The sequence below is a fragment of the Mustelus asterias genome, chromosome 2, assembly GCF_964213995.1.
Source record: "Mustelus asterias chromosome 2, sMusAst1.hap1.1, whole genome shotgun sequence".
In the NCBI taxonomy this organism is placed as follows: domain Eukaryota; kingdom Metazoa; phylum Chordata; class Chondrichthyes; order Carcharhiniformes; family Triakidae; genus Mustelus; species Mustelus asterias.
In genome coordinates, this window is record NC_135802.1 from 72390085 (window position 1) to 72411006 (window position 20922).

At 41.6% G+C, this 20922-nt stretch overlaps 1 protein-coding gene across 1 annotated transcript in view; it reads left to right on the top strand.

Moving 5' to 3' along the window:
- The first annotated feature begins 767 nt into the window (after window positions 1-767).
- Window positions 768-20922, top strand: part of epb41l4b (erythrocyte membrane protein band 4.1 like 4B) — a 179892-nt gene continuing 159737 nt past the window's right edge. Inside the window, exon 1 of the mRNA XM_078237070.1 lies at window positions 768-1244. Coding sequence (XP_078093196.1) covers window positions 993-1244 — 252 coding nt within the window. The 5' untranslated portion in view covers window positions 768-992. The remainder of the gene's footprint in view (window positions 1245-20922) is intronic.

The following is a 20922-nucleotide window of genomic DNA, read 5'->3' on the forward strand; positions in this document are numbered from 1 at the left end:
GGGTCTGCACAGACACCAATCCCATCCAGACCCTATCCCCGTAACCCCACATATTTACCCTACTAATCCTCTTGACACTGAGCAATTTAGCTATGATTCTATGAGGTGTACAACTTTGTCCAATTATTTCTACTCAGCATCAATAAACAAAATAAAAACTCTCAACAAGTAATATTTTCAAAATGACTCTCTCGGGACATTCTTGAGATGGTTATAGAGCCAGGAACAGAATTTGAGGAGCAATAGTTTCTCATTTCATGATGTGGAAATGCCGGCATTGGACTGGGGTGAACACAGTAAGAAGTCTCACAACACCAGGTTAAAGTCCAACAGGTTTATTTGGTAAGACGAGCTTTCGGAACGCTGCTCCTTCATCAGGTGGTCACCTGGTGTTGTGAGATTTCTTACTGTTCACATTTCACAAAGAGCAGCAATTTATAAATCTCTGACAAAAGGTCACCAGACTCCAAACGTTGGCTTTATTTTCTCTCCATAGATGCTGTCAAACCAGCATTTTCTGTTTCAGATTCCAGCACCCGCAGTAATTTGCCTTTTATTTCTAAAGCTGCCTTTCCACCAAGAGCTGAAGGAGCCACTTCCGCCTCGCCTTGGAGCCACCTGGCCAGGGACCTACGTCACTTCCGGCCAGGTGAGCAGAGCCAGGTGCTGTGCACATGCGCGGTTCCGTCTCCGCCGCCGGCGGTCGGTGAGGATGGCGCATGCCCAGTGCGGGCTTGTGCGGCGGGCGTGCAGCTGGGCGCATGCTCAGTGCGGCTGGCCGGGTGGAGGTGCGCGCATGCCCAGTGCCGCGCTGCCCGGGCTCCGCTCTCACCTGGCTGCGCTCGGTGCTCGAGCTTTCGGTCAATGTGCAGCCCGCCGCCGCCGCCGCTGGCTGACTCTCCGGGGCTGCACTCACACCCGCCACCAGCACCCAGTGGACAAGCAGCCACAAGTGTCGGCCGATCAGCCTGAGGAATACCATCCCGGCGAAGATGATGAGGTTTCTGCGGAGGACGTTCGGGCGCCGCTCGGTTCGCCGCTACATGGACGAGCGGGATGGCGGAAGGGGAGGCGGGAATAGCGGAGCTCGGGACCCAGCAACAGTTGTCGGCGCTGGAGTTCGGTCCGCCACACCTGTGCCGACCGGCACCATGGTGCACATCCCCGCGGCAGGTCACAGCAAGTCGGTCCTGACCTGCAGAGTGCAGCTTCTGGACGGCACGGATGTCAGTGTGGAACTGCCGGTGAGTTTGCAGAGTGCCAGCTGAGAGACCTGTGATCAATTATAAACCAAACATCTACCCACCCGGCAGTGTACCCACTGTGCCCAGTTAGAGGCAGGAACTGAGCTCAGTCTACACAGTTTGAAGCTGGATCTATACCCACCTGTGCCTGGTTAGGTATGGGACCTGTACCCATCTGGGCCGAGGATGAGGCGAGATCTGTGCCTAGGTTTAAATGAAAGTGCATCACAGAACAGGATACCACACCTGTCTCTCAATGTTTCTAGTTTGGTTGAGGATCTGACCCAGCCTCTACCTGTGCAGTTTAGAGTTGGATTCCTTTGTGCTTAACTTGATTTATTCACGGTTATTTACATGACTTGAATCTTTGCTCAATGATACCTCTTTCTTTGAGAAACGGGGCTACACTATTGGAGAACTATTAGCGGAGTTGAGCATTTCTCAGTGGATTGATAGGTGAAGGCAACTGTGCTTGTTGTCTTCTACCTTCCTGCTCCAACGACGTTTTGCGTCGAGTAATACTTATATGTACTCCATTTACTTCAGGCTGTGCTATTAATACTGGCAAGAAAAGATAAATACATTAGAAAAAAGATCTGTTGCATATCCAAAGCCTGGATGGAAAGAACGTAAATGAATCTGCACATGCAACAGATCCCACAAAGTCGGACAGTGAGGGGAAAGAACCCCTGTGGGAGGAAAGGGGGGGGGGGGGGGTTGTGAGGGAGGGGATGTGCCAGCTAAAGAAGTCCCATTGAAGGTGAAGAGGGTTGACCATAAACAGGGGGTGGATATAATTTGCTCAGTTATATAATGAGCAGATTTAATACATAAAATCTGAATGAGCGTTTTACCGAGGTTACAACCGCAAACACACAGCTACACCCTGGATAGCAAATGTACAAAGGAATCAGACAGACTAGAAATTAAAAACGGAGAGATCAATTTTAGGTTAAAGTTCAGGGATGGCTGGAAAGTGGTGGAGTCTTCACTGTATAAATAAGTATGGCAGAACCTCACACGGAAGTTGACTGTGATGGACGCAAAAGAGGTTTGGCCGAAACTGCCTGACACATTTGGTTTCTGTGTAAATCCCGGAGCTGCCTGAGTCAATCCATTAGTTTCACATTTGGCCAAGCCGTGGCTGGATTGTAAATCTAGCAGGAACCCAGCAACAACATTAAGATATTACACCGATGTTTATTGTGCAGCTTTTGTCGTTTTCCTGATTTGTTTTCAAGAAATATTTGTTTTCAGTTCTTCTAGAAAGTTTTTTTAAACAAAAACTGTGACATGAAAAACTGCGCCGACGAAAATCAAGTTATTTTGACAACGTGGGAAATTTAGGTGCCCTCACTTTTCCGATGCAATATTAATCCCGAATTGAAGCCTGCTTTCATTTAACTGAATGTGGGTGGGGTTAAGAAACCGATTTATTGTCTTTGTTTACATTTCTCAAAACCAATCTTCCGCGGAAACTCCCTCTGTATTTTAACCCTTTCGTTTCCGATCGCGGAAGCGTCATCTTGATAGTTGATGTTGGTGACTATTGTGGGCGAGAGGGTGTTTGCGCTTCACGTTGGTTCTTTCTGACAGTTTCAGACTATTTCACTGCCTGGCTGAATGCTGAGCGCAGTTTGGGGGGTGGGCTGGGTTCATTCACTGACTGGGGCAAAACGCGCTCCAAAATTTCCAACGCTGAATTAAAAAGACATTAAATATTTCTATAAACAAATGGAGTTCAATGAAGAAAAGTGGAAAACATTTGAAAAAGGCTCTTACGATTTGTTACAAATCTGTGCACGTGAGTTTGAGAGATGTGGGATAATGCAAGAAAAAAAGGCAATCTAAACTCAGAGTAAATTCAGCATCCCCAAAAGTTCAATTTGAAAACCAAGTTTGATTTGATTTATTGTATTAGTATGCAGTGAAAGTATTGTTTCTTGCATGCAATACAGACAAAGTGTGCCATTCATAGTTCAGAATGTAACGTTACAATCCTAGCTAGGGCGTAGAGAAAGATCAACTTAATGCGAAGTAAGTCCATTCAAAAGTCTGATGGCAGCAGGGAAGAAGCTGTTCTTGTGTCGGTTGGTACGTGATCCCAGACTTTTGTATCTTTTTCCCGACGGGAGAAGGTAGAAGAGAGTATGTCCGGGGGCGGGTGGGGTCCTTGATTATGGTGGCTGCTTTTCCAAGGCAACAGGAAGTGTAGACAGGGTCAATGGATGGGAGGCTGGTTTGCGTGATGGACTGGGCATCATTCATGACCCTTTGCAGTCTTGGGCAGAGCAGGAGCCATGATGAAATCATAGAAATCATACAGTACAGAAAGAGGCCATTCGGCCCATCGAGTCTGCACCGACCACAATCCCACCCAGGCCCTACCCCCATATCCCTACATATTTTACCCGCTAATCCCTCTAATCTACACATCCCAGGACACTAAGGGGCAATTTTTTAGCATGGCCAATCAACCTAACCCGCACATCTTTGGACTGTGGGAGCACAGTCCGGAGCACCCAGAGGAAACCCACGCAGACACGAGGAGAATGTGCAAACTCCACACAGACAGTGACCCAAGCCGGGAATCGAACCCAGGTCCCTGGAGCTGTGAAGCAGCAGTGCTAACCAGTGTGCTACCGTGCCGCCCCATGAAACATTGTGAAAGTTGTGAAATGACAACTACTAGATTTAGTAATGAGTTAGACTCATGGATTTAGATACACATATTTTACTGTTAAATTATTGTCTTAACAGCCTCCATAATATGATAGCTTCCAATAACATTGGAAGTATCTCCTTGCCAAACCTAACAGTTACTCAGATTCGAGACTTTGGTGCCTCTAACCTTCGCGGATGAGACGGAGACTGAGAACAGCAAACAGGTTAAAACTGTTCACGAGTAAATCTGCAGTTGGACAGTGGAAGAAGTTGAAAAAATAATTCAACTCAATACAGGACCAAATTGTATCTCTAAGGGGCAAGAGCACTGCTTACCAAATTAGTGCTGTGGTCAAGGAAAATCGTGAGGGATAACAGAACTAAAGGCACGAGCACATTGCGAAGGATAGGGGACCGGGAGAGAGAAAATTCAGCAATGGAAGACAAAAATATAATAGCTGCCGAAAGGAATGCAAGAAGAAACTTGCAAAGGGATAACAAGATTAACACAAACTTTTGCCATTTTATTGGATAGAAAAAGGTACTCGAGGGTAATATGGGCCTGTTTAAAACAAATATTACAAATATAAAGAAGGAAATGGCAGATTTGCTGGATAATTAGTGAGTCAGTCTTCACAATATTCCCGATGACCCAGGGAAGTTTAATAATGAAACAAAGGGATTGGAATGCACAGAAGTTACTTTAGCAGAAAACAGTATGAGAAAAATATGTTAGCACTAAAGACTAACATATCCCCAGGACTTGATGGTTTCCAAACCAAGATTTGGAGTAAGTGAGAAAACTGCAGATTAAGTTTATTTATTAGTGTCACAAGTAGGTTTTCATTAACACTGCAATGAAGTTACTGTGAAAATTCCATAGTCGCCACACTCCGGCGCCTGTTCAGGTACACTGAGGGAGAATTTAGCATGGCCAATTCACCTAACTAGCATGTCCTTCGGACTGTGGGAGGAAACCGGAACGCCCAGAGGAAACCCATGCAGATTCTGGGAGAACATGCAGACTCCATACAGACACTGACCCAAGCCGGGAATTGAACCTAGATCCCTGGCACTGTGAGGCAGCAGTGCTAAGCACTATGCCACCATGCAATTATTTGGCCATAATCTTCCAAAGCATGCTTAATTCAAGAATGGCCCCTTTAGATTGGAAAATTTCACATGTAACTATTATTTGAAAAAAAATGAGAGAGGAAGAGAAAAAACAGGATTTTTTTTGAATCTATAATTAAGGTGACGGTGGCACATTAGTTAGCACTGCTGCCTCACAGTGCCAGGGACCCGGGCTCAATTCCAGCCTCGGGTCACTGTGGAACCAAAAGAGCAAATGCTGGAAAATCTCAGCAGGTCTGGCAGCATCTGTAAGGAGAGAAAAGAGCTGATGTTTCGAGTCCAGATCTGGACTCGAAACGTCAGCTCTTTTCTCTCCTTACAGATGCTGCCAGACCTGCTGAGATTTTCCAGCATTTGCTCTTTTGGTTTCAGATTCCAGCATCTGCAGTAATTTGCTTTTATTGGCCGCTCTGTCTGCACATTCTCTCCGTGGGTTTCCTCCAGGTGTTCTGGTTTTCTTCCTCAGTCCAAAGATGTGCAGTGTAGATTGATTGGCCACGCTAAATTGACCCTAGTGTCAGGGGATTAGCAGGGTAAATATGCGGGTTACGGGAATGGGGCCTGGGATTGTGGACGGTGCTGACTCGATGGGCCAAATGGTCTCCTGCGCTGTAGGGAATCTATGATCTATAATTGTGTGATAGCGCTTAAAGGAATTTGAGCTGATTAGAGAGCCAACCTGGAATTGTAAAGGGCAGGCCACGTTTAATAACCCAATTTATTTATTTTGAGGAAGTAATAGTAGTTGGCAGGAAGGAGTAGTTAGCGGGAGCATTTCATACGTGCTTCCAGAAGGCAGTCAATGAGGTTTCTTTTGAGAGATTGTTAGTTGAAATTAAAACTGATGGAATTGAAGGCAAAATATTGATTTGATTAGAAGATAGTTTGTGATAGTAAGTAGAAAACAGAGATGTACTCAAATTGTAAATAAATGACTATTCGTGTCTCACAAGGATCTATGGTGTCTCCAGTTATTCACTGTGTATTAATGGTTTGAGCAACACAGTGGAGCCGTATATCTAGTTTGCTGATGACAGCAAGATTGATGGTATACTAAATAAATAGTTCTTAAATACCTTTGGTTGAAGGAACCCCGATCTAAAATAGAATACTGTATAGGAAAGTGCTGCATGTAAGCACTATAATAATGCCTTTAAGAAAATGGGTAATTAGTGCAGTACTTTATCTATGTTAGTGAAACTCCTCAATGATGAAACAGGCCAGAAAAACCTGAGTTAAAGGATAAATGTGATGGCACTAACAGTACATACCAAATGAGCTGCCTTTAATGTGGTTAAACATTGTGTATGTATGCCATTAACAGGCAATCAGTTCACAGATCGCATCCAATACAAACAGCTATTGGCCAGATCAGCCTTACAGCAGTCACACCATATATAGGTTTAACAGGCTCAAAGCAGGTTTCATTTTAATTAAATCTTCCCATAAAAAGATGCGTATCCTTCTATCCAATTCTTTTGCAGAGTACTCACATGAACGTGACTTGTGCAAACCTAATCCAGTGCCTATTATTTAATCATTCAAGGAATTTGCATTATTGCGACATAGTGGAACATTTGAACAAGTTGAACACAACGTATTTCCACAATTACGAAAAGCAAACTAACACAAAATTAACATAGACAGAAAATGCTGGAAGTACACAGCGGATCAGGCAGCACCATAATGACACTTTCTCACTGCGTGAGTCTAAATTGAATCCATCTGAGTACTGTAGCAGCAGCTGGCTGTCTACCACCACCGCCACACACCCGCCCCCCAACATTGAGTGTAGTTGCGAGACTCGCTGCTGTTCATCATTAGAAATCTGAGCATTTAGGAGCTTTGGGTGAATTTCATGTCGTTGCTTGTGCTGGACTAATACAAGTTTCAATTCATTTAGACAAGTGAGCAGCTTGTTTTTTTTATTCCTTCTTCCCCTTTTTCCCCCATTGTAATTTTTGCTGTCTTGCCTGCTGAAGAAAATATTTTGAGGGTCCCAATTTTAAAACCACTTTACTAAGTAGTGCAGAGAGGAGCTTTAAATACAAGAGACATGGATAGATTAAATGAATGGGTGAAATTGTAGCAGATGAATTGTTAAATGTGAGATCTTCTATTTTAGAAAACCAGTTAGAAAGGATAAATTCAAGTACTATTTAAATAGAGAAAACTAGCAATAGTGGAGGTCCTAAAGGAGTTTAGGTGCACAGATCATTAAAATCGTTAAGTCTGGTGCAAAAAATATCTAAAAGCTAATGAAATGTTTACTTTTGCAATGAGGCAAATACAAGTGGAAGAGGCTTTGTTACAATTATTCAAAGCCCTGGGTAGCCCACACCTTGAGTACTGTATACAGTTCCAGGCTTTGCACGTTAGAAAGGATGTCTTGGGCTTAGAAGGAATGCGATGCAGATTCACCAGAATGTACTTGTGTTTTATTATGAAAAGCGATGACGTGGATTGGGTTTGTATTCCTCAAAGTATTGAAAGTTTATGGGTGATTTGAGTGAGCTTTATAAAATTTTGAAAGGATTGATAGAGGGAACATTTTCCACTGGTGGCGGATTCTAGCACAAGGGGATCATAAAATTCAAGCCAGGTGAGCAGTTCCTGATACCAAGGATGATGGGAGTGTGGAACTCCCCTTACAAAAAGTAGTAAATGCTAGCTCAATTAATAATTCCAGGTGAGATGGATAGGTTTTTGCTGGCCAGGGCCATTAAAAAGATATGGAGCCAAGCAAGAAAGGTGATGGAGTTAAGGTACAGACCAGCCATGCTCTAATTGAATTAGGTAACAAGCTCGAACGGCTGAATGCACCACCCTTGTTCCTGTGCTATTCTATTAATATGCTGTTATCTTGTTGCTGCATGTTTTGCAGATGTTTGATTTTTTCTTGCCTCACAATCCCTATTTCCTTCTCTTTATTGCCCCCCTATTAGTTGCTCTGCAGAGTTGTGGTCCTGGTTTCTTTTCTCCCCATGAACTCAAAAGTGATTCATGTTGTGACAATAGAACAGCATTTTGAAATACTTTAAATACCTTCTAACATTTTGGGATTTTTATTTTAGGAACTATACCATTGCTGGTCATTTTCTTTACAGAAGTTGCCAAGTTTTCAGTAACACTGTCAGAACAATGCTACCCTGGTTGCAAGAATCACTTGACAGTTGAAAATAATTTTTACTAAAAAACAGCTTTCAGGAACAATGTTCTACACTTCAATGCATTTTATGTTGGAATGAGAAAAGGAAGATGAATAACTTGATAGCTGAGTAGTTTTACTATCCTGAGATTGTATACTTTGTTATAAATCTAGCTAGGATATTAGATAAAAGCAAGTTACTGCGGATATTGGAATCTGAAACCAAAGGAGAAAATGCTGGAAAATCTCAGCAGGTCTGGCAGCATCTGTAAGGAGACAGAAGAGCTGATGTTTCGAGTCCAAATTATCCTTTGTCAAAGCTGGACTCGAAACTCAAAGCTTTGACGAAGGGTCATCTGGACTCGAAACATCAGCTCTCTTTTCTCTCCTTACAGATGCTGCCAGACCTGCTGAGATTTTCCTGCGTTTTCTCTTTTGGTTGCTAGGATATTAGTGTTGGAAAGATTTGAAATTAGTTCTTGGAAGGCTTTATTGTGGTTTTCTGGCCATGATTCCCTGAGTAAAATTATAGAAATTCTTGCACAGAAGGGAGCCATATGGCCACTGTGCCTGTGCCAACTCTCTCATCTGTGCTGCCTATTCTAATGCCATTTCACTGTTCTTTCATTGTAACCTTTCGATATTTTCTTCAAGTGTTTATCTAGTTGCCTCTTAAATGTGGTAATTGATGTAGCTTTAATAGGTGAGAATCCAATCTCGGCTGTGCTGTTGGGGAGAAGTGCCAAAGGCTTCTCTATACAAAGGAAGAAAAATCAGAAGCACGTCATCCTTGTCCACCCTGATACATTTTTTTGTTCTGGCTGTTCAAGAAGCATGTTAGAAATGCGGTGTTACTTGGCCTATACAAAAAAAGAGGTATTTCTTGGTTGGAGAATGGTGTCTGGGGGAGAAATCATAAAATTAAAAAGCAGAGCTGGTCATCCGATGTTAAGTAAATATGATACAATTAGGCTAGTTTTAAAGATTTGGAATTTTATCATACAATGGCCAATTGTCAGTCAGATTCTTTAATAGTAGTAATCAAGTACAGTAATAAGCATGAATTTATTGTAAAGGTAAAGTTACCATAGTCCCAGATGACTATAGACTGTTCTCCCTTTTGACGGGGAGAGCTGACTGGTAGTGATATAACCTGAGGATCACCGCACCCCATACATTACCCACTACGTTACAAAGCTGATGTTGGTATGAGCGATACTTTGCAATATACAGCGCACTTATTCATTTCCAGGGGATGTTAGCCGTATCACCACAAATTTCAGTTAGCTGAGATGTGGCTTGTTTTTCTTGTAATGTAAGCATACAAAATCCTGTATATGTAGTTAGAAAAAATTATAGTTTAGAAAAACAAATAAAAATGTTACTTTTTTGATGACCCATATTTGCAGATCATGTCACTTTTCATAAGAGGCATATAGATACTGTAAACCATTTGCTCAAATGACCTTATTGGAATGATCCATATTATAGGAATTCTGATTGAAAGTTAAATCATATTTTGTTTATATTTTGAAAATGGTGAAATTAATTTCGTTATTGATCATGCAAAATTGACAACAGGGCAATTCCATTATATAATTGAAAGCGAAGGTTTCCAGTAACTAAATCTATGTATTTTAAGCCAAACAAGTTATTTGCTGTGAACTCCATCTGTTATAACTGATGATCCAATTTTAATTCTACAGCGTTATCACAAAGATCTCTTCAGAAAATTATTAACTTTTGCAAACTAAGTTCGGATAGTAGTTTGATAGCTAGTTTGCCAGATGTACAGTGATGCTCTGTCAGATTTGGTTTGTTGTACTGGATATTTGTTGTTGCTGTTCCATCAAATCATTCATCAATAATGAAATTAGGTTTGATGTCATGTGGGATACATTCAAAAATTCACAGCCAAGCCCTGTAACATAGAGTTTGGCTGCACCAACATTAAGTAATTTTCAACAAAATAGATTAATTAATAAATAGCACAGTTAAGAATGAGTGTGTTTGACCTAATAGCCATTACAGAGACATGGGCCAAAAATTTCATATCTCGCCCACCGCTGGAATTATAGCGGGCGAGACAGAAAATTTGGTGGACGTTTAAAGGTCCGTTGAGCTCGGGCGGGAATTTCTGGTCTTGAGGCATGTGTGCCAAAAAATTCCACCCCTTGTTGCAGAGTGACCAAGATTGGGAACTTAAATTTCCAGGATATTTGACTTTGGTGCAGGGGTGTGGGATGGGTGTAGTGCAGTGCTAATGATTTTTTAAAAATGAGATAAAAGTCACAGAGAGAAAGATTCGTAGCTGGGAAGATCAAGCAGTAGAATCAGTTTGAGTGGAGCTAAGAAACCAGGGACAGAAAACACTTGAGAGTATTTTATATACCCATCCAACAATTATAATGTTGGGCAGAATATAAAACAGGAATTAGTAGGGTGTGACAAGAGTACTACAGTAATCATGGGGGTTTTTAATTTGCCAAAAAAAGTCATATAAACTGGAGGATTGGTAGGATTTTAGAATTCAAGGATGATTAAGAAATTGATACAGGAAAGAGAATGATAAAGTTACTAAGATAAAATAGATAGAAAATGTGGGCCCCTTAGAGGCAAATACCTTGCATTTGTTTTCCCAGTTGAAGACACGTTATGGAAACAGAGGTAAACCAAGTGTCTTGTGAGAATGATGGGACTTAAAGAAATTACTATTAACAAAGAAATGATACTGGAGAAATTATGGGGCTAAAAATTAACAGATTCCTGGACCTGATGACTAGCATCCAACAGTTTTCAAAGCGGTAGATGAGAGATAATGGATGCATGGGTTTTGATCTCCCAGAATCCTCTCTGTTCTAGAATAGTCCCCATGGATTGGAGGATAGCAAATGTAAGTCCACTTTTATGAAAGGAGGGGGAGAGAAAACAGGAAATAGGCTAGTTAGTCTCTTATCAGTAGTAGGGAAAATACTCAAAGCTTCTACAGTAAGTTCCCATTTAAGTTTCCCAGCCTGGGCATTTTACTTTAAATTCATGCAGTTTTTAGGGCTGTTCTTCCTGATTGTCAGTTTTGATTTAATGTTGTTGCGTATTGTTTTGCATCATTGTGACGTTGTTTTGTGATGATGTGACTTCAGGTCCGGTGGCCTGATCAGTACCATTCTGAAGTGAGTGCAATCAAAGGTGTGAGTTTGCACTCAAGGGAACCACAATTTTTATTTCAAAAGACTCAGAAGCAAAGATCTCAGCAAAGAATATTTAAACTAATAGCATTTATATTTCTTTGCAAGGAAGAAGTTGAAGCCTGGACTGTTGATTTCTGTGCAGAAAAGGCCCAATTTTTGACTCTGGAGCCCCAAGTGTGTCTGCTGTGAAGCCATATATTGGGTGAGGCAAAGAGATTATTTTAAAGACAGAGAGAGGCATTCACTACTGTACACAGGTAAAATTGCTTCCCTCATCTTAGGGCTTGTTTGAGGAAAAAAGACACAGCCACCTCCACTGATGTCCTTGAAACATTCCTGAAAAGGTTAAACATCTCCACTGATTCATGGTGACCAGCCAAAATGAGAGGGAGTTGATTTAGGGAGGCACTGAATGCAGAGATTTAGTGAGGAACATGCAGGGGCAAAGACAAGGCAGTGGAGAGAATGCAAAAGCCTCCAAACAGCTCATCTAACTGACCTTCCGAACAACACCTGTCCCACATGTGAGAGAGGTTGCGCATTGGACTTATGAACCATCTCAGAATCCATTGAACTGAAGTGGAAGCAAATCATCCCGAACCCAAATTACTGACCAGGAAGAGAGAGAGACTGGCAAGTATTTTTTTTATATTTCCTAGTTTATTTTATTTTGCAAATTATTTCAGCTCGGATTGCCCAATACTGCAACTTTACGGTACTGTATTTAAATTTGTACACTGGCTTTTCTGGGCAAGGAATGTCCGAAGAAACCTAATTCCGAATTTAGCATTGATTGTAATCATGGAATCCCTACAGTGCGTAAAGAGGCCATTCAGCCCATTGAGTCTGCACTGACAACAATCCCACCCAGGCCCTATCGCCGTAACCCCACATATTTATCCTGCTAATTTCCCTGACACTAAAGGGGCAATTTAGCATGGCCAATCAACCTTGCCCGCACATCTTTGGACTGTGGGAGGAAACTGGAGCACCTGGAGGATACCCAGGGGAGACAGTCACCCATGGCCGGAATTGAACCCGGGTCCCTGGCGCTTTGAGGCAGCAGGTCTAACCACTGTGCCTCCATGCCACCACGGGAACCTACTTTTACTATATAAAACCTATATAATGTATATTATATAGAACCTATTTAATAGGAACCTATTTTTTTCACTTAAAGTTGCCATCTTCAGGAATACAATTACAACTTTAAGTGTGGACTTAATGTATTCAGGACATGGTAACAGAGCACATGGAAAATCATATGATTAGGCAACACCAACATGGATTTATCAAAGAGGAATCATGTTTGAAAAGTCTGTTAGATTTTTGAGGTTGTAACTAGTAGGGTAAATAAAAGGGAAGCAGTAGATGTAGTTTATTTAAATTTTCACTAAGCATTTGATAAGGTGCCATGAAAGCGGTTTTGAATTTTGGGATTGTGGCTAATATATTAACATGGATTGCACTTGCCTAATGGAGAGAAAACAGAGTAGGAATAAGCAGGTTATTTTTGGGTTATCAGGTATTAACTAGGGGAATACTGCAAGGATCAGTGCTTGGGCCTCGGCTAATTACCACCTATATTAATGACTCATGAAGAGATCAAGTGTAAAAATCCAAGTTTGCAAGTGGATGCAGAGGGATATAGACCAGTTAAGTAAATGGACAAGGAAATGGCAGATGGAATATAATATGGGGATGTGTGAATTTATCCACTTCACCAGGAAAAATAGAAAAACAGAGTATTTTTTAAAATGGTGAGGGATGGGAAAATGTTGGTATTTGGAGGGACTGTGTGTCAGCGAAAGCTAATATGCACTTTTTTCATTCATTCATGGGATGTGGGCATTGCTGGCTAGGCATTAGGATTGCGTCATGACCTGTCTTGTTGGCATCACACTTCAAGATGACTTCATCATTGATGTCAAAGTACCTTAGCACTGGTATTGTCGTCACTGGTTGTTTGTTTTTAGTGAATGCTGCTGCTTGTTCTGTGCCCCAATACCACTGCACATCCTTGGCAGTAAGCTTGTGTAATGGTTCACACTCCAATGACAAATTAGGCAAAAATAGTTCATGAATCCAACAAGTCATTATTGCACTGCTTTCGCATCTCTTGGTCGCTGCATTGCCGCTATAGATCTCAACTTGTCAGGATCCAGGCAAAGACCTTTTGCTGTCAGTACATGACCTATGTACTTCACTTCCGGCATCTTAATTTGCAGTTTTTTTTCTTGTTCAGCTTCAGGTTCATCTGGCAAGCTCTCTTTAGCAGTCATATTAAATTCTGATCGTGGTCAGCTATGGCTTCTTCCGTTGTGACTCCACATTTATACCTGATAAATCATCCACCATGCCTTCCACTCCAGGAAGATCACTGACTATTTCATGTTGTCTGTGTTAATACTCTTCTGGAGCCATGGAAATGTAAAACCGCATGCACAACCATCTGTCTGTCCAGAATGGCATCCAAAATGTAGTTAGAAAGCTGCTGCTTTCATCCAGTTTCCCTTGCAATTGATCTTCCACTCTCATCAATGTTGAGATGATTTTCACCATGTAGACTGTGTAAACACAGATTTGTATTCCTTTAGGGTCTGTTCAACAGTCAGTGGTTTTGTGTGCTGTGACATATTGTAGATCTCTGTCAGCAAGTTTAGGGTTACCAGTCCAAGCTTTAGATTGTTCAAGCTGAGATGAGCTGCGTACCGTCTATGATTTAAAACTCCAGATCTTCATTCTTGCCATTGCATTGGACTCTCAGATTAATTTGTCATCTTGATATTAGTATTGTACCATCATATAGCTTCAGCCTTCCTTTTGAGGGCTTCATTTTCCAATCATCATGTTGATCCACTCACAGAGGTCTGTGCAGGCCATGATGTTGCATGATGCAACAGTGTCATATCTGACATTTCTTGTTCACTTGATGCTCTCCTTTTGCAGTCATCATTCTAATAGTCACAAACCATTTATTACCTATGGACTTGAGGGAACCACCCTGTTGTATAGTTATATAGTACTTCATTATGGCTGATACCTCTCCAGTGGCTACCTGTCTTGCTTCTTTCCAGCCACACAATTGTGTGTAAAATGATTTGGCTTCTTGCAGTTAAAATACTGCTTTCCCCAGGCTGGACAATCCTTCTTTTCCTTTTGTATGATGTCCTTTTAGTATTTGCATCTTGCGATTGTTCTGCTCTTTCAGCCTGGAATATCGCTCAGTATTACGTAACTCCTGGTCTATTCTGCCAAACGTGTTCTAGCTGACGTTTTACAACTTCTGCACACGATATTGCTTTCTTGAAAGTCAATTTCTCCTTTCTCAGTAGACTTGCTCTCACTGTCAGATCCCTTGTGCCTAAGACAATTCTATCTTTAATTAGATCATCTTTTTATTGCCCGAATTCACAGGCTTCTGCAAGCTGTGTTACTGCAGTCACATACTGAACCCTAATGTTCAACATATACCATCCATAAGTTACATTTACTTGGGGTTCAAAGCATGTCTTCAAGACTTTAAGAATTTCTACTGCCTGTTGTTCTTGTTCTTCAGATAGATTTAGGGTGGAATACAATTTGGAGCAGTCTCTCCCTAGCAGTGTTGAAAGTGCTGCTACTCGTATCGGCACCAGCTTGTTAATTAAATCTGTTGCAATCCTGTAGTTTTGCCATTGTAAATGGGGAAAAAAGTCAGTTCTCTCCCATATCTCCTTTCATTTTGATAGGAGCTAGGAATGGAAAATTTACTGCCATTTTTGTCTTACCCGGTATTTTACTTGCAACATTCAGTTTGTGTTAACTTTCCTTGTCTGTATATATTTCTTTAGCAGCTTTTAGCAGGTTGGAACATTTTGGTGCCTCTCTTTTTAGTAGCTGTGTCTTCTCTTCCATCTTTTCAAAACTCAATCTCAGTTCCACTCTTGACATCATGTTATGAGCTCAAAGGCTACAACAGTTATAGTGTGGTGTCTTTATTGAACTTCATGTAAAATGGCTGCTCCCAGACATTCCCACGTGCAGAGGTCACATGACTGGCTAGCCAGGTAGGACACCTATTGATGATTGCATATCAAAACCCAAACACTGTTGAAGGGCAATGCTGGAAATGTTAACTTGCTACCTTGCTCCACAATACTCCCCTTGACATGCTGGGTATTTCCAACATTCTCTCTTTTTGTTTTCGATTTCCACCATCCATGACATAATTTCGCAAAAATATCTAAAAACTATGATCGTAACGGAGCATTAAAATATGCAATTCTTGACTGTAACCTGATGTTCTGCCCAGCTCATTTATTTTCTTGAAACCTATAAAGAATTTTGTTTATCTCTCAGTTTCTTGTTGTGAATAGTTTACACCTGAAACAATAACCTGTGGTTTTTTTGATTCTCCTCTATTCATTCATTGCATTTGTAAGTGACAACTTTCCCATACACCCCCCCACTCCACACTAACGTTTTCAGCCACTTTTGCTCATGTGCTTCTTTAGGTTATGCTCTTTGAAATACCTTGTTGCATTTTTATTGCTACATGCAGCTCCCTTATTCTTACTGAAGAACTACAGCTTTTTTGTGGCTTGATGTAGGAGAGTGTATATGCTAGGAACTATCTCGCAGTCCTAAACAAATGTTGATGTGAAAGTAGCCTTTTGAATTGTGTGTTATTTTGCTTTACTGCTCGCTGCATCTGAACTCTCCATTTAAAAAAAAATAAAAGTAATTATAAAAATTATTTTTTGCTCCATGGAGCCCATCAAACCAAATCTAAAAATAGTTTGTGTAACTGGCGTTCCATGAAAATCATAGGATAGGAAAATGTTTCCAAGTGAACAGGTAACTTTCCATGGCTTCAGCTACATTTACATTGTTTTAGAACAGATTGTACATTTATAGGATAATTTTTGTTTAAATAATTGTGTTCCTTGGAGCTGAGATTACAAGGATGGTATTACTTCCTTCCATTTCTCTGTCCTAGGCTATTTTCAGGTTGATTATTTTCCCCTATGTGGCAACCCTAGCTTAGCTGGTAGCACTCTCATCTCTGAGCCACAAAGTTCCAGTTGTATTCCAGAGGCTAGAACACACAAATCTAGACTGACACTCCAGTGCATTGCAGGGGGAGTGCTGCAATCTGGAGGTGCCATCTTTTGAATGACATGCTAAACTGAAGATCTGTCGACTTGCTTGGGTCAATGTAAAAGATGCTATGGAACCGTTTAGAAGAAGAGCAGGGAAGTTATCCCTGGTGTCCTGGCTAATATTTATCCCTGAATTGACATTACAACAGACAAATTATCTAGTAATTATTGCATCACTGTTCTTTGGGAGCTTGCTGTACAGAATTGGCTGTTGTGTTTCTAAGTTTCAATAGTGACTGCATTTCAGAAGTGCTTCATTGGCTGTAAAATGCTTTGAGATGTCTGCTATAATGAAAAACACTATGGGAGGGATTTTCCGGCTGCGCTCGCCCCAAGACCGGAACTTCCTGCCCAAGTCAATGGACCTTTGCATTGTCCTGCCCCACCTGCTACGATTTCCGTGGCAGGCAGGATGGGAAAATCTCACCCTATATAAACGCAAAGCTTTCTCCCCGCCCACCCCCGATTTTTTTCTTTGATCCATCTGATTGTTTACAGAGAAATTTAACCAAGACTAAATGTTGAATCAGTGAAACGATCCATCCATTTTTTGCTTTTATTTCTAACTGCTGTGCCTTTCTGCTTTGGATCCTCTGCAGTCATTGTTTTGTTTTCAATTTCTTTTTTCACTCCCAGTAGACTGCCAATTACCCTGCAGAGCCATAGATGTTGGATAGATAGAAATAGTAATGGCATTTTGTAAAGAAAAATCTGAGATAAAATCTTTTGAGGTTGCATTTTTAAAAAAGAAATCTCATGCATTTACTGAGTTCCCTGACAACGTAACCTCTACAAATGAGCATTTGTAGAAAATTGTTCCTTTATTCGTTCAAGTTGGGATCCATGTATATTCTCTGGCTGTTCACTAAATTTTGGTTGGAGGTGGCAATCTCGAGTACGAGATTAACTTTCACAAATCTATGAAATACCTTCATGTAATTTTTTAAAAATAATGTTTTTATTGCAAATTTTCAAGTTTATATTCCGTATGATACACAACAAATTCCCGGGATTTTGGGCAGTACAGATCCATCATCATTTCACATATGTTGATTTGATTTATTATTGTCACATGTATTATTATGCAGTGAAAAGTATTGTTTCTTGCATGCTATACAGGCAAAGCATACTGTTCATAGATTACATAGGAGAGAAGGAAAGGAGAGGGTGCAGAATTAACTGATATAAACCCATATTGCCCACTATAAAGATGGTGACCATGCATGTGCTGTTCAGCACATTGCCCCCAATAAAGAGTGTTACGGCCATAGCTAGGGTGTAGCGAAAGATCAACTTAATATAAGGTAGGCCCATTCAAAAGTCTGATGGCAGCAGGGAAGGAGCTGTTCTTGAGTTGGTTGGTATGTGACCTCAGACGTTTGTATCTTTTTCCCGACGGAAGAAGGTGGACGAGAGAATGTCTGGGGTGTGTGGGGTCCTTAATTATGCTGGTTGCTTTTCCAAGGCAGTGTGAAGTGTAGACAGAGTAAATGGATGGGAGCCTGGTTTGTGTGATGGACTGGGCTACGTTCACAACCCTTTGTAGTTTCTTGCGGTCTTGGTCAGAGCAGAAGCCATGCCAAGCTGTGATACAACCGGAAAGGAAGCTTTCTGTGGTGCATCTGTAAAAATTGGTGAGAGTTGTTGGCATGGAGGGACCAGGACAGGTTGTTGGTGATCTGGTCACGTAGAAATTTGAAACACTCGACCATTTCCACTTCGTCCCCATTGATGTAGACAGAGCCATGAGCTCCACTACACTTCCTGAAGTCGATGACATGGAGAAGACCAGCAAAGATTAATACAAATAATTCAAAGAATCGGTCATCACAATCCCCGCTGTTACGGTCAGTGCCTTCTCCTGTACAGACATTGAAAGGACAACAGAAAAATTGAGAGAGGAGTCAGGACAACAGGATAAGGCCATGAAAACATGGCACTATAGTGCATCCTCTCTCATGGAGCAACAAATATAAACTCAAAGACCTATCAACCGTGCTCAGACATGCACCACCACACACCTCCCCCACACTCCCCTCAACAAAAGCATCAACGGCAAGGAAAAGAAGTCCAGTCCACCCTAGGATATTTAGTCTGTCTGCACCACCATGGGATAAGCACTGGATTTCTTAGACTCAGGAAACTAACAAAAAAAACAAAGAAAAACAGACACCAATAGTTCTAATCAGGGGATTTCCTCACCTAAAATGAGGAATTAATGCCATCACAACCGCCTCTATCTATCTATCCACCCACCACCCTGCTATGGCGCTACTCACCTTTTCTAGAACTAAAGCAGACGGTACTGCAACTGAATGTACTCCTTCCGTGCAAATGCAAGGATTACAGCACAGAAAAAATAACTAAACATGTGTTGCACAACCCCAACACACACAACCTGTTCCTAGTGCCCTTTGACAAAAAAAAGAAAAGGGCCCCCAGCTGGAGAACCAAGCCCCTCTCACCACCAGAGCATACTGGCGAAAGAGCAATCAGCAAGGACGCAAAAGACAGCATCACATAATCAGGAGCAAAATCGCAAGGAAACAAAGTCCAGGACCACAAGCCATCCAAGGAGCCACAAAAGGCCGAAGCCGCGACCAGCTCGCCAAGGAACATCCAGGACTCGAGACGTCCAGCCCTCAGATCAAAATTGTGAAAGCATGGCAGCCAATTCTCAAAGTCAGCCAGGGATCTCGCCGCAGCTCCTCCTCTTCCCAGGAGGACTAGCTCACAGTCCTCATCTGGCCATGTCCCCTAGACTTAAGTAGAATGTTCGACATACCATGCAGCAGGATTTCCAAAGATCCAAGGTAAATCTTCACCGAGGAAACCTCCGTCTCGACTGAGAACCATCATCTCCCCACCATTCATTCTCTCCAGGTTCATCATGGTGAGGACACTCAATCTGTGCCAGGGAGCATGACCTCTACATTTTCATTCATAAAGTGATGTCGCCACTGCAACCTTGTCCCACCCAAGTCTGTTCTGACCGCATCAGACAAACCAGAATTTCTTCAACTTAATTCTGCTCCCTGCAGTCACAAACATTAACCAGGATCTTTCACAAACATTGCACAGATTATATATATCAGAATCAACTAATTATAGGTCAGGATAAAAGAAAGGATTAAAAGATAGATAGCGCCAGAGCTTGTGAAAATGCAGTCATTCCTGTGCTTGGATCACATGACATCCAGGTAATTTTTAATTATGTACGCAGCATGCATGCTATTATACAAAATAACAAAAATACAAAAAATGAACAAATTTTTTATTTTGATAGATTAGAATGTCAGCATCGGTTTTCACACACTAGCTATCTCAAGTTTGGTTGTAGTTCACAAGCTGCAGGTCATCAACCTTTATAACATGTACATTACACCCTTGTGTCAAGAAGCCAGGTTTGGTACTTTCTTCTTTCGAGCTATATTTTTATGACCTAGTATCAAGGAGCTTGGTGAATCTCCATGCCTAATGCAAAATTGGAAAATCAGTAACGTTGGGCTGGTACTTGCTAGTTGTATACAATTCCTGACTGGAAGAAAGTAACAAAAATATGACAAAAGAGCATTGAAACTGATGGTCTATTTGCCATAGGCAGGTCACTTTTTGACTCTTGCTGCTCAAAAGAGTGGCAGTCAAATTAACACTTAACATAGAGAGTTGGGTCCAATGTCAAAAAAGTGAATGGGAAATTGTGTCTGACCAATAACACATATAATGATATGACTGCACATTTGTTTTTGGTAGGGCTGTGGGGGAGAAAGGTGGGGCTGGTAGTGGAACATAGAAGGTGGTGATGAGTTGCCTTCTTGAACCATTGCAGTCCAAGTGATGTTGGTACACTCAGTGATATTCGGGAGGGAGTACTAGGATTTTGACTGTGACAGTGAAGGAATGGCGATATATTTCCAAGTCAGGATGGTGAGTGGCTCAGGGGAACTTCCAGGCTGTGGTGTTCCCATGTGTCTGCTGCCTTTGTCCTCCTTGATGGTAGCAGTTGTGGGTTTGGAAGTTGCTGTCTGAGGAGGCTTGATGAGTTCCTGCAGTGCATCTTGCAGATGGTACACACTCTTGTCACTGTGATGCTGGGGACCTCAGGAGGAGGCCAAGATGGATCAAGATAGCCCCTTTAAGTTACCTTGCATGCACTCTGAAATCTATTAGTTGTTTAATTTTCTGTCGCCATTCATGACTGGATGCGACAGGACTGCAGAACTTTGACCTGATCCATTGGTTATGGACTTAATTAGCGCTGTCCATAGCGCGCTGTTTCCATGTTTATACTCCTTTGCTGTAGCTTCACTAAGATGGTGCAGATCTTGGCAGTGCTAAGTATTCAGATGAGAACTTTGAAGGCCAAAGTGGAAGAAAGTTCTGTGTGAACAGTTGAACCT